Raw genomic sequence first — 13,601 nt, 5'->3', positions numbered from 1 at the left:
ACATGTCCTGAAGTTCTCCAGAGGCCTGGTAACGAACTAATCATGTGATTCAGGTGTGTTGACCCAGGGTGAGTTGAAGAAAGTTCTTCACAGTAAAGTTTTTGTGCATGCAGCTTGATGGAAATGCATCGTCTCACATTTCGATAAGAGACATATTTTACATAAAATTCATGAAAGCCATTCAGAAGCATTTCCACATTCAGTGCATTCAGTGCACCTTTTTTGACTCTTTAACATCAGATTATTGCATTTATCTTATCACCCTGTTATTCTCACAAGCCAGTGAAATACAGCACAATAAGCAGTGTGAATGAGCTAGTTTTACCACAATACAGCAGCTATAATCATCAGATGCGCCTTCTTCCCCAGATGCTTTGCCTGTTTTTATGAAAATGCGATGAATATCCGGCAGAATATTTTACATGCAGCTCGTGAGCAAGTAGGAATAATTAGTAACTCTGCTTCCACGATAGAATGGACTGACAATGAGCGTTAATACACTTTTACATGTCAGCACTCATGTTTACTCAGAGTTTCTTATTTATTTTTAACTCTGATAGGAGAAACAGATACTTGTTCAGCCACCTCCAAATCAACTCCAAGCTGCACGTGATGGCTTTGGTGAAACTTTAAAATTCAAATACCATGGATACAGTCAGGGCTGTGAGAATTTGGACGTTATTTATTTATTATTTTTCCTCCATAATGGTCTACTAGGCCACGGGGGTCAAACTCCAGTCTTCGAGGGCTGGTGTCCTGAAACTTTCCCATGTGTCTCTGCTGCAACACACCTGAATAACATTAGTAGGCCATTAGCAAGACTCTGTATCGTGCATGCTGAGGTGGCAGTTCAGCTGCTTGATTCATGTTACAGCAGCTCAAGAGTGAAATAACGTAGTGCAATAAAAGTACTTTTAGCAGTACACTTTTCCAAACACTTAGATGTGTCCTTGATCCAACACGGCTGATTTAAATGGTTAAATGACCTCCTCAATATGTCTTGAAGTTCTCCAGAGGCCTGGTGATTCAGGTGTGTTGACCCAGGTGAGATCTGAAACCTGCAGGACACCAGCTGCAGAAAACTGGACTTTGATGCTGGTTTGTGTGTCTCGGTGACTGAGAGTCTGCTCTGCTGGGTTCAGATCAGGTGTTTTTAAAAATATTCCATGTCTTTACCTTTAGAATCTATTGAGCTGCTTTTGCATTTACGTCAGATTATTATCCATTAGCCTTGTGAAGCTCCGTCTGATGACGTTTGCAGTGCTTGGCTCAATCTGAGCAGAGAGCATACAGTATCTCTGTACCCTTCATCCTGCTACTTCTATCAGCTGTCACATCATCAATAAACACCTGCTCCTACTGGCAGACGTACGTGCCCATGCTGTAACTTGGCCTCATTTACATCAGGCATCGACACATCTTTGGCCCTCGGACAGTTTTCAGTGAACAGCAAACAAACATAAATTTAATCAACTTCATATCTCATATCTGCTTAATATGAATAACAAGGGAGCAGCTTGTTAGGAAGCCTGTGAAACTGGTTTTCAGTCAGCTGCTCAAATATTTTCAGCCTCTGGAACTGTGGAGGACTACGTACAAAAATAGCTGTAATTCTGAAACAGTTATTGCAATACTTGATAAACCTGCTAAATTAATGACGGTGCCTTAACTGATCTATTTAAATCCACTGTGGTGATTCACAGTAGTGGAATTACAATTCTTTGAATGTGGGTGCTTGTTGTTAAAAGGGTTGTGTGGCATTTGAGTTGTTTTTTGTGTTCTTTTTTGGGGTTGGGGGTTTTTGTTTTTTTTTCTCCATACAGGTGACATAGGTCTACCAGTACTCCATTGTTTTTTGATGTCGTTTGTTCTGTGTGTGTGTGTGTGTGTGTGTGTGTGTGTGTGTGTGTGTGTGTGTGTATGGGGAGGGGGTGGGGGTGCCTGCATGGCGCATAGGCGACAACTGCAGACTATTTGGAAAAAATTTAGCAGCTCTGCTGATTATAATGCAAGGCTATTTTTATTTAACCTTTCACACGTCACCCGCTGTAATCATTAAGAGTGCTTTCCCTGCATATATGCGGCATATGTCTCGATTGTATTTGTATTAAATATGTAACAAAAGAATAAACTAAGTATAAATGTAACGCTTTCTCCTTTCATCTATTTAAATTTTGGTCTTTTTTCATTATGATTTGACAATTTATGAAAGGCTTATTGCTGTTGATGTTTTTCAATTAAGGTGCACAGAATCTCTCTATTAAAGAGGAAACGATTTCCCCGTTTCCTGGAAGATATCAGCTTTTAAAATACCCAGAAGATCCATAAGATGATGTGAAAGGTGGACACATACCTTTAACAAATTGAACTCACAGACTGGTAAAAACGTGAAGGTCAACGTTATAGCTTTCGCAGTCGTTATTACACACTTCACACTTAATCCATGAAGCTATTTCTCCAGGATTATCATATCTGTGCTTTCGTTTAACTACGTATTTGACGCTCAGAAGCAGAGTTCAAAATGACTTGCTTGACCGTGGCTGTGCTCACAGTCACAGTATTCTCTAAATACCTCAGTGTTTTCGCTCGTAAGGAAGGCAAACGTGTACTGCCTGTTAAACTAGAGAGGAAAAAAAACACTGTCCACGAAATTATTCATGATCACAAATCAGAGGTCATGCCAGTAATTGCCACTGACTCTAACGGCCTTTACAAAAAAGTGTAACACTGGGAATCCTTATGTGTTTGATAGTAATGGCACAAGCTTGAAATAATTATACAGTGTGTAAGAGAAGATGTGTAACGTCCGTTTGGCTCTCTTTAAGGCTCTTCGATATTTATAGTTGGCTGTAAACAAACACGTGTGCTATGCAAACGGGATTGTCAAAAAAGAAAAACCTAGAATACCATATGCAGCAGTTATAGCTATTTAAATAAAGCTTTACAACAGTTAAATGAGGCAAATGATAATGGATATATATTTTTTCTCTTTTTTAATTATCATGTTTCCAATAATGTTGCAAAGATAACATTTTAACATACAATAAAAAAAAAACTCATTTGGAAGCCAGTATGTTCTTCAGGCAAAATCAACAATTTATACATCACATTGATCCAAAATATATTTTTAAGTCAAATGGTCCGAAGGATACGTACACTCGTTGACATGATTGCTGTCATTATTAGTCTTGTGAACAGTGGAAATATTAACAGTGATAATTTAAAGAAAATAACAAGAGATTCACTTGTATTTAAAACATTGGAGTAGAGCGCGTAAATTTAAAAAACGAAGAAAAAAATCTAAAAACAAGAAAAAAAATACTGGCTGATTTTAGTTACAAGCAAAACAAGAAAGCTTAAAAACTGCGACAATACTCGATCTTTATTCGGAGTACCTGTACCTTTTTTCAAAGTAAATAGCTAGACTCAAATAGACGAGAATTTGACAATGAAAATAAAAGAAACAAACGTTACATATATATGTTACATATACATATATATATTTGAACAGAAATACATATATAGCAAATGTGGGTCAATATTCACTGCTCCTTTTAGCATAAACATGAGATATTACTGGGTTTCAGGCCCATGCGGCCCTCAGGTAAAGGTCTAAGCCTTTATGATGCGGATCACAAACAAAGAAACAGAACAGAATTAAATTCCTGGTGTCATTTCCATACGCATGACAATTATTTGAAATTGTGTTTGCTGTTTTCATGAAACTCATGAGGAATTTCATCCCTTCAGAGAAGCATTTAGCAAAATGTAATGCGCTCTCTGATTAACAGTGTTCTTATTTTCTTTAAGGAAACTCAAGGCTCTCGTTTTGTCGGTGTTTTTTTATCAGTTCATTAAAAGAGAGGATGAAATACTTTGAAGGGAATGAGTCTTTAAATTAAAAAAAAACAGCAACATGCAAACCATGCTGAATTTAGTGGACTGGAAGAAGGAATAATTAAAATAGAAATGTAAACAAACAGCTTGCTAAACTGATTATTCCCTCACTGACAGGCTTTCATGTGGGGTTGATGTTAAATTGACTGCATGGCTGTAAAAACTGAGAGTGCCCTCTTGTGGCTACATTGAGAATTGAAGTGAAACGCCCCTCACAGTTGGTAATGCAATTGCACTGCAGGACAAGCTGAGCACCCTTCTAAATGCTTAATGAAACCTCAGTTTTCTAATATCCTTTTGGGGAGGAAAACGGTAAATGTAACCCAGGTGGTACTAAATTAGCAAAAATCAATCTATAGAGGTTTTCTTTTTCTGACACTAAAAAAATGGGAGTAATTTTTGTTGCATAAATGAGCGATCGCCTATCTTTTAACAAATGAATTATCAATAAAGCGGCTGTTTTGTCCGAAATTGGTGCATTTATTTAGTTCGTCCCCCCTACTGGTTACAAAAAAAGGGAAAGAAGGATATACAGCACCTTATATTTTTATGGAATTCAATTTTTTTTTCACTTTTTGCAGAGGCAGCTTGATGGTTCGTGTATGGTGAAGCTACACAAAGATGGAATCGCCTTACCTACACAAGGAAGATCGTACAAATTTCGTGCTATAAGCTCACTTTGCCCTTCTTTCTTCTTCGCAGATTCAGAGCCATCAAAGAAACATATATCCAATTTATAATACTGCAAAAGGAGAGAAACATGAAAAAGAAATACTTATCCTTCTAGAAGACCGGCCTGGTTACAATATTTTCCATTGTCTTCCATTTCTTTAGTTGCAAGTGCCCCAATATGCCAGCATGAGCTAAATATGGAAACGATGCGCAGAAATTCTCAAAGCATTTCTAGCCTGGAGTTAAAGTACTTTAAGACAGGAAGGAGAATCAGTCCTCATGTGGTCTGGGGGTTGGGACACCAAAGTCCAATAGCCCCCTATTTAGACATTTACAGCTACTTTTATTATAGTGTCTAGACGGTTCAAGGTTTAGTAAACAATCAAGTGTTTCAAAGCAAAGGAAATAACGGTACATTACAGTACTGCAAGCGCCTAAATTATTCCGAAATCTTTCCTGATGTAAAGTTTTTTTAGTTTAGTTTTGCTTTTTGTAAAACTTCCTTGTGATCGGTTTCGTGACAGCATATTTATTTTCGTACTTTTATTCACACCACAATTTGCATTGCATGCGCCTTACAAATATACATTCAGAGAAGAAAGAAGCCTACATATATTTAATATAAATTATTTCGAAGCACAGCTCGCAATTTGCGGAAATTTCTGCTACCGATAACGCAAAAATATGAGAATACAAATAAACGCAAGAGTTGGTGCAAAAATTCTAATGATACAAAATATTGGCAACTTAATTTTTTAAAGCCAGATTTTTGTGAAATCAACTGTTAATCACAGCTGACAACGAAGCCTCTTGGAAAAGTGTTTGCGATTTTTCCTCGGTGTGTGAGTGTGTCTGTGTGTGATATGCCAGGTATCAGAACAAAGGATTCCCAGTGAAATACTGTAGACGGTCGCGGTTTAGCTTTTTCTCTTTCATTCTTCTGTTCTGAAACCAAATCTTCACTTGCCGATCTGTCAGGTTTAACATCCTGGACAGCTGGAGCCGCTTCTCTTTGTTAATGTACACATTGAAGAAAAACTCTCGTTCAAGTTCTCGGATTTGGTATTTGGTGTAGGGACACCTCTTCTTCCTGGACTTGGTTGATGAACCTGTGGAAGACAAAAAAAAAAGTTTTCCCAGATTTTACATCAAATGCCAAAATTCCCAAATGTGAAATATAGCAAAGAGAGCAAATTAATAGATTTACTTCTTTATTTCCGAAAAAAAAAAACTTCCTCATCCACACACACACAGACACACACACACACACACACACACATGAGCGTAGACTGAAATAACCAACACAGGTATTCCCGTGAAAATTAGTCAATATTGCGCAAATGATCATCTACATGTTGGTGTTTGGTTACTTTCCACTACATCCCAGTCTGCATTTCCTCACTGTATTTCTATATCTGCACAGCACTAAAATATAAAATATAGAGTCACAAAAAAATCCCTCTAATGTCCTATCAAAACAAATCAAACCTGGCAACAAGGTATTATCATTGGACACAAGGAGGCCTTTAAGTATGGTTACTTAACGGTCTCCCATTGTAAATACCTTTACAACCGTAAAGTAAATCTTATTGGGATATAAAAGCTTTTGCATGCTTATAAAGAAGCATATAACCCTGCACGGTCACGGCGGTGGAAATGGCGCAGTCCAGACCCTCTAAAGTCTGGACTGTTCATCTTATGTCTAACACACATAGGAGTGTATCCTTACTGACTTACTTTGCTGGTTGATCTTGTCGCTGCAGTTGGAGGACGAGTCCTCGTCGACGTTCCCGGTTTGATCAGCTTTGTGTTGTTCTACTTTGGTCACAGCCTGATTGTTATTCGCAGCATCACCCGGAACGTTATAGTCTGTCTTTTGTTTGGGGAGCTCCGCGTTGGGCTTGTCCAAGTTAGGAGTGTCAAAAAACTGGTCGAAGCCCTGGGGAAGAACCCCATTTCGACCCACGCTGGTAAAGAAATTGCAAGGCGAGCCTGTCCCTCCGTGGTGGCCATACAAGGACTCGTTTTTGAATATCACATCCGCCCTGCTGCTGGAGGACTGGATTAAGTCCCGGTGCATTATCTCGTCCGTTGAGTAGTAAGACGCGTAATTGCCCCTGTAGTGCCATTTGGGATGGTCCAGTCCGTAATCCCTGAAAGCGACTTCTCGAACAGGTTGGACTTGAGCTATGTTGGAAGAATAGGGGAAATTAATCTGACACGAAGTCGTCTGGGGTAGAAAGGAGGAGACTGATGTAAAATCGGGCGACGAAACGTAATAAGTGCAGCTCGGTAAAAACATATTTGACGCACAGCTGCGATCATCATATTCCGTCATATCTCCTCTTCAGTTTTCCTCTCTGCAACAGAGGAAAGAATTGGCAGCTTTGCTGTGTTAAACTTTGTCCATCTATAGCACCACAGGCGTGTGGAAAGACCCCGCCAGGGAGAAAAAATCGGAAACGTAGGCAGACCTGCAATACATCTTGATCGATTCTTGAGGTAATTGTGTCATGTGATCCAGCTAAGAAATTACCATACATCAATATCAGTCATTAAAAACTGTCCGGAAAAACTCATGTGAGCGCATGCAAGAGACTCCATTGGCTCTCTGGCTGCAGAGGCAACTCCTCTCCAGCCTTCTTGCCCTATAGCTCACGAAAAAAAAAAAGAAGAAGAAATGTGTGAACCATCGCTGGAATATTTAATTAAAAGCTTTGCTGCAACATCATCCTCATCTTGTAATGATGTGTAATGACGGTCATACGCAGTGATGGTGTCAGTAAATTTTGGCTTTATATGTTTGTGGCAACAGTTAGCGGAAATATTAACGTTAACCTCAATGCAAAGCTTAAATGGCATGGCAACAAGGCTACCGTACCTACACGCGCTGAAAAAAAGAAAAAGAAGAAGAAGAAGCAGCCTGTGGAATATGTGATTCACCAAGTCAGATTTTATGCAAATACATTTAAGGCTCATTGCGCATAATCACTGTGCACCATGGTGGTTTGAGTAGAGTTAAATACATACAGAAACGCCAGAAGGAAATCGTTTGAATTCAGTTTCACTGACAAGCTTTTTGGCCTTCACCATGGTGACAAAAAGCTGAGGCTTCACAAAGAAATAAAAGACCACGACAAGACTGGGCTGCAATAGATTATTGTATATATTACACCCCAGTTACATTGCAGAGTCCATTTTTAAAACTCGTTGTTTAGAAATATCTGCCCATTAAATGGTCCTGTTGATTAAAACAAAAAACAAAAAAAAATCCCCAATTTTAAGTACAGATGGATGCACTTGAAAACAGACAAGTAAACAACCCCACGGAATGTTACTGCAAACACAGAAATGTTGATTTTTGGTTTCCACAGAAACATAAATCAATCACAAGCACAAATCGGTAAGCACATCCAGCATTGCCAAGTCCAAAACAACTGACTTTGACCGTCTGTGGTGTAGCTGATGTCCACCAAGCCTTTTTCACCAACAAGCCTCTGCAGCCAAATCATTTTACTGCCCCTGGGCAGCCATGCTTGCAGTGTTTTCCTCCTTCTTGGTGGAGAAAACGAACTTATACCACTGATGAACGGATCTCTCATATATATGAAATTTCCTCCAATAATTTTTTTGTCTATGTAAGTATTAATAACTTTATTGTTTCATCTCTTTCTGTATTTTTAACTCTTATTACCTGGCGATTTTTATTTTATTTTATATGACTCCACTTAATGTAGTTTTTTTTTAACTGTAGTTGTGATACTGCAGTTGTGAAACTGCATCAGGCACTGGGCTAGGGCTATATATATATATATATATATATATATATGCAGGAAAAATATATATGCAGGAAAAATATATATGCAGGAAAAATATATATGCAGGAAAAATATATATGCAGGAAAAATATATATGCAGGAAAATATGCAGGAAAAATGTAGTTCATATTTCTCTGTGGGCTTATATTGTTTTTAAAGGTTAATCAATTGTCGGGCTTCAAACATAATGTGGTGGTCGCTTAAAGACAGCTTTAATATTATCTGGGGCTAAACTCGAGCTCGTTGGTCCTGTTCTGTATCCAATCTAACTACATTTCATAATAATCCATTTTTAGCCAGTTAGAAGATATTTTCCAAAATTAGGCCAAAATGTTCCAAAGTAAACTACTTCCATCTATATTCCACAGCGTTAGGAGGTCAAAACATCTGTATCTATGTAACTATCACATGAATAAATAACTTAATTATTGAATTCATTTAAAAAATTGCAGTGAAAAGTTGATAGCTAATCCTCTTCCTTAGATAGCGGTATGAGACTAATGGCTTACTTTAAGTTAAGACGAGTTGTTGCTATAATTTGGTGTTTTGTGTGCTTTAGGTTGTCTTTTTTGGCCGTCTTCTATTATTTATTTGCTGTGAGACATCTTAAAATATCCTTCTGGTGTTTCTATCGCTAGTATTATTATCATTAGCGGTTATATTCTGCAAGTGTTTGTGTCATATCGAGTTCTATAGGTTTTAACTTTGAAATTCATGCATGCATTTACATGGAAAGGTTGCAATGTGTAAGACTGTATTAAGCTTAAAATTTCAGATATCAAATCAGGCTGCAAGTTCCAAGCATTTACAAAAAGGTTAAACGTCGTGTTGTCCTGCTTGTTTAATTAAGGCGTGTGACATTAAGCAAAACATTAAAAGGTTCCACTTGAAACACAATTGCTGAAATAGACACACGAAAGCTAACTTCCATAAGACTTTTTTTCTGATATTGTGAGAAATAGAAACCCAGTCTACTAACTTGACCTTAACTTTGTTTTTGGCACCCCAACTATCTAAAGGAAGCCTTAGCTATGTGACGCAGCCAGGCAGTAAACCAATAAAGCAGCAAACAATGTCTGAGACGCACAGAAAACCCACTGCAGGCGTCTGAAATACTCTGTGGAAGGAGAACTGGCTGTTAAGCTTCTAAGCACCACACAACAGGCCCGCAAAACAGTGAGGGCAAAAAGAATGAATTGCAGTGGTTTGAAAGTATGCCAAAGTCCCAGAAACTCTGTAAGGAGAGGGGAAAAATCTTTATGTTTCATTACAAATTACTATAGCTCTAAAATGTTATTCAGACTTCCTTGAACTTATGACTGCAGTTTAACAGAAACATAATAGTTGCAGTGATGCGGTGATGATGACGTGATAATGATGTAACGAGGGGAACCATTTATAGATTCACTCTCCCGTAATGTCGCGTGTGCTGCTCTGCTGATGGCTGGTCGTTCCTCCAGAGTCGCGGTCTCTCTTCGTTTAAAATTACCCTGACCTGCAGGTCCGCCGTGGAAACACCAGCGAAGAGTTTTGGTGAATGAAAACAGTGACAGAGCTAGATTTGGCCATATCACATGCACCACTAATGAGCACGGATGGACTTGTCTGGTGCAGAAAGTTCACTTGATGTCGCTGAGATATTGATTTACATCCATTTCATTTAGTTACAGCCGCAATAACCTCCTACTGGCATGCAGAGATTTTCTTGTGGGTGAGAAATGCTGCTGGGTTATCCACTGTGCAGAGGAATTACGCATATAAAATGCCAAAGCCAAATGCAGAATGGAGGGGTTTCAATTTAAAGTGAGTGCTGGAGAGCAGAGAGATAATAGCCTGTTAAAGGTGCAGATATAAAAGAAAAATATTCCTCTATGCTACAGACATTTTATAGAGATACAATTTATTTCTAGAGAAAGCTTACGCTCGCATAAGGCAGCCCTCTCATGGTTCTTTTACATCTGCAGGCTTTGAGATTTCCTAAACAAACGACGCTGACTTTAGTTTTAAAATCTATGTGACGCAGCGTGGAAGAGGTGCAGATCAGTGCTCGGTTATACGCTAAATATCAGCTCTGGAGCGAAGCTATATGAATAACGGTGAACGGCACAAGCGTGAAGTCTTTAGTTACATTTTCTTTCCAATATCATTCCTAATAAATATGAAATATCTATCATGATGCAAAATAACTTCGTCACGATTCTTTTTTTTAAAGGATCTTTATTTACAAATGCATTCATCTCCTGGTGCATCCACAGTACAAAACCAATTTACCTTGATTTAAAAAACAAACAAACAAAAACTTGTATAACTTCATATTATACTTACCAACACGATGCATTCTGAAATTGTTATTAAATAAGTCAAATTCAGTTTGGAATAAACTATAACTGCGTATTTATTTTCAAAAAATGTAAATCTTCCGCTTTAGAATGACTTTGATGCGACCTTGAGATCACACATATGTGCGTTTTTTGTGACAATACAGAGGTCTAGCAACAACAACAAAAAAAGATAAACATTTAATTTACAACAGATATTATGCGTTTTGACACCATCAGACTGTTTCACATCCACAAACCTTTTTTCTTTTCTTTTTCTTTTTTTGCGGGCTTCAAACACTTCCTAGCGCCAAATACGCTGCGAAAAGTAGTTTCGCATTACTTCTTTAAACAGATTTACACAAAAAAAAAAGGTGGATAATTCAGACATTTGATTAAATAACAGCAATTAGGGGATGGGCATGCAATCATGAGATATATTTTGCAGTGTTGACTATTGCTAATGTTTTACACATCGTAAACGTGAACTTGACTGTTGCCTTCTACAATAAGGCTGCACTACATGCAAAGGCCGTCATACAAAAGACACAAAAACAAATGGTTCCACATTTCCGTTTAAGCTGGTCTCATATTTGCGCTGGATGAGAAACAAGTGGGCTTATAGACTGATTATCATCCGCCGGCTAATACCAGTTTGGAAGCTGTGGCCTACGGCGCATTTGGAGAATCTTAAAGCCAAAAGTGACCCAGCATGCGTAAAAATCTACTCAGTCTCAGTCACCAATGCAAATTTATTTTTGTATTTGTTAGGCTATACTACAAATATGCTGGAACTTTTTGATGAAGGTATAATATATAACGTAACAGAAGCTGCGCGTTTAAATTAAACTAAAACAAATGTATTTCCATGACCTTCACCAAAGTGCTTTAGTCGCCCAGACCTAACGACAGACACGACTGTAGACACGAAACCCGGCCCACCAATTCCGTCCACCCACCTTTCCCACCTGTGCAGCTGATAAATGTTGAGATTCATTCATTCGAGAAAAGAAAAAAAAAGAACATAGGAAATTATTCCAGTCAGTGACTCCTCCAACACAACTGGAGGAATCAATTTAGCAACATGGAGTGCGGACGCAGAACGTTACATTATTGATGCGATGCTCAGGATCAAGGCCAAAGGTCATCAGTATGCAGAGAAAGCTTGCTCGCGCATCATCAGTCGTTTCTTCTTCATCCTCCGATTCTGAAACCAGATTTTCACCTGCTGGTCGCTAAGGTCAAGTCTGTCTGACAGCTCCTTGCGTTTCTGTCTGTTAATGAACTCGTTCATCATAAATTCATTCTCAAGTTCAGCTAGCTGCAGCTTCGAGTAGGGCTTTCTCTTTTTTCTTGTTTTCACTTGCGACGAGCACCACGGGGCACCTGAAGAGAGTAGAGGCGCAAACAAGATTTAAACTTTAACAGCACCTTCAGCCACAGTTAAATAAGGCGAAGGAAAATAAGTGGTCCCAAATGCGCTGCTTATAGCGTGGCTAACGTCTTACATATTTTATTAAGATCATAAGAAAAAGGAACCACATCTGCGGCGCTTATGGAAAAAAAAGACCTGAAATTAGAATGACCCACACATACAAAGGACTCTACAAGGTTATTATGGGACATTTTAAATAGTATACATGGACCAAAAAAATAAATAAAATCATAGCCACATGTATGCATTCCTGTTGTAATAACCTTATAGGAGATTAGTTATAGCCACAGAACCACACAGTGGCCACACAGAAGCATAGATCATGCCCATATTGTTGCAAATGTGTGGTTTTATAGTAAAATAGCTAGCACTGCTGATAAAATAAGGAATCTGGCCTGAAGAATTATGTAACTACTTAACCTTGAGCAAAAGTCGTCCTGGAGCATGGGTTACTGGATAACGTGTGAATGGGATTCTCCTCCTGTTTGGGGCCGTTCACGTTCAGTGGACCTGCTGAATCCGGATCAAGCTGTGCCGCAGAACCGTGAGACCGGTTGTCCAGAGCTGAGTAACGGACCCCGTGATCCCCGGCGTAAACTTCATCTTGACTGCCAGACTCCTCTGTCTTTTGGCTTGTGTCCTGAAAGCATCGAGGAGACTCCTCCAAATGCGTCTTGACGTGGCCGCTCGAGGAGTTTGTGTTTAAAGACACTGAATTGGACAAAAACGGCGGACAGTAGCCTCCGAAGGCGCGGCTCTGTGGTGGTGCCGCTGGCCCAGACGCGCACGAACTTGAGGAAGTCCACGGGAGCGTGCACACCTCCCTCCTATTGTAAGGGAGCTGATGCAGCCCGGGTATATGGGCTCCATTACCGCGCAAGTTGGAGAAATACAACGACTCAGGGGGAGCAAAATTTAACAGAGAACCAACATAGCCGGGATTTAAAGGATTCCGCTCACACATTTCCATGGAGCTTTCCTCAAACGCTTCTTGCAAGCGTTTTAGCAACTCCTGAAGAATAAAGGGAAGGTAATTGTTGATTTGTTAATACGGTGTCACGTGATATGTAAACTATGTTGTTCCGCCCCCACCCTTGCTTCCAATACAGCAAAGCAAAATACTCCTTGAGGAAATGTTTTGGTATTGGGCGGGTGGGCAATGAAATGGTTCCAACCAACCATTTAATCTTTGCAATTACTCAGAAAAAAAACTTAGAAATATGATTTTAGACGATGATTTCAGTGCCACGAGCGGCTGCTGAACAGAACATGAGCACTTGGGATGCCACCGTGAAGCACATATCAAGGATAACAAGTTGATTGTGTGGGCTGACTCATGCAGTAGCATGTGCACATGGAAGCACTGAAATGCTAGATAGATAGATAGATAGATAGATAGATAGATAGATAGATAGATAGATAGATAGATAGATAGATAGATAGATAGATAGATAGATAGAT

The 13,601-nt window shown here is 39.0% G+C and overlaps 2 protein-coding genes across 2 annotated transcripts; both read right to left on the bottom strand.

The window, feature by feature from the left end:
• Positions 1-2,037: 2,037 nt before the first annotated feature.
• hoxd11a (homeobox D11a) lies at positions 2,038-7,199 on the bottom strand. Its single transcript, XM_005921469.3, has 2 exons — positions 6,307-7,199; positions 2,038-5,678 (listed from the first exon to the last, which is right to left on the bottom strand). Exons 1-2 carry the CDS (start codon positions 6,905-6,907, stop codon positions 5,443-5,445), a joined length of 837 nt encoding a protein of 278 aa, XP_005921531.2. The 5' UTR covers positions 6,908-7,199; the 3' UTR covers positions 2,038-5,442.
• A 3,642-nt stretch (positions 7,200-10,841) lies between these two features.
• hoxd12a (homeobox D12a) lies at positions 10,842-13,194 on the bottom strand. The gene is made up of 2 exons (XM_005921470.3): positions 12,561-13,194; positions 10,842-12,091 (listed from the first exon to the last, which is right to left on the bottom strand). Exons 1-2 carry the CDS (start codon positions 13,108-13,110, stop codon positions 11,853-11,855), a joined length of 789 nt encoding a protein of 262 aa, XP_005921532.1. The 5' UTR covers positions 13,111-13,194; the 3' UTR covers positions 10,842-11,852.
• Positions 13,195-13,601: the final 407 nt, after the last annotated feature.

Source organism: Haplochromis burtoni, unplaced genomic scaffold (genome assembly GCF_018398535.1).
Source record: "Haplochromis burtoni strain Fernald_Lab_line unplaced genomic scaffold, NCSU_Asbu1 Contig_48, whole genome shotgun sequence".
Lineage (NCBI taxonomy): Eukaryota > Metazoa > Chordata > Actinopteri > Cichliformes > Cichlidae > Haplochromis > Haplochromis burtoni.
This window is presented reverse-complemented; position numbering and strand designations above follow the sequence as displayed.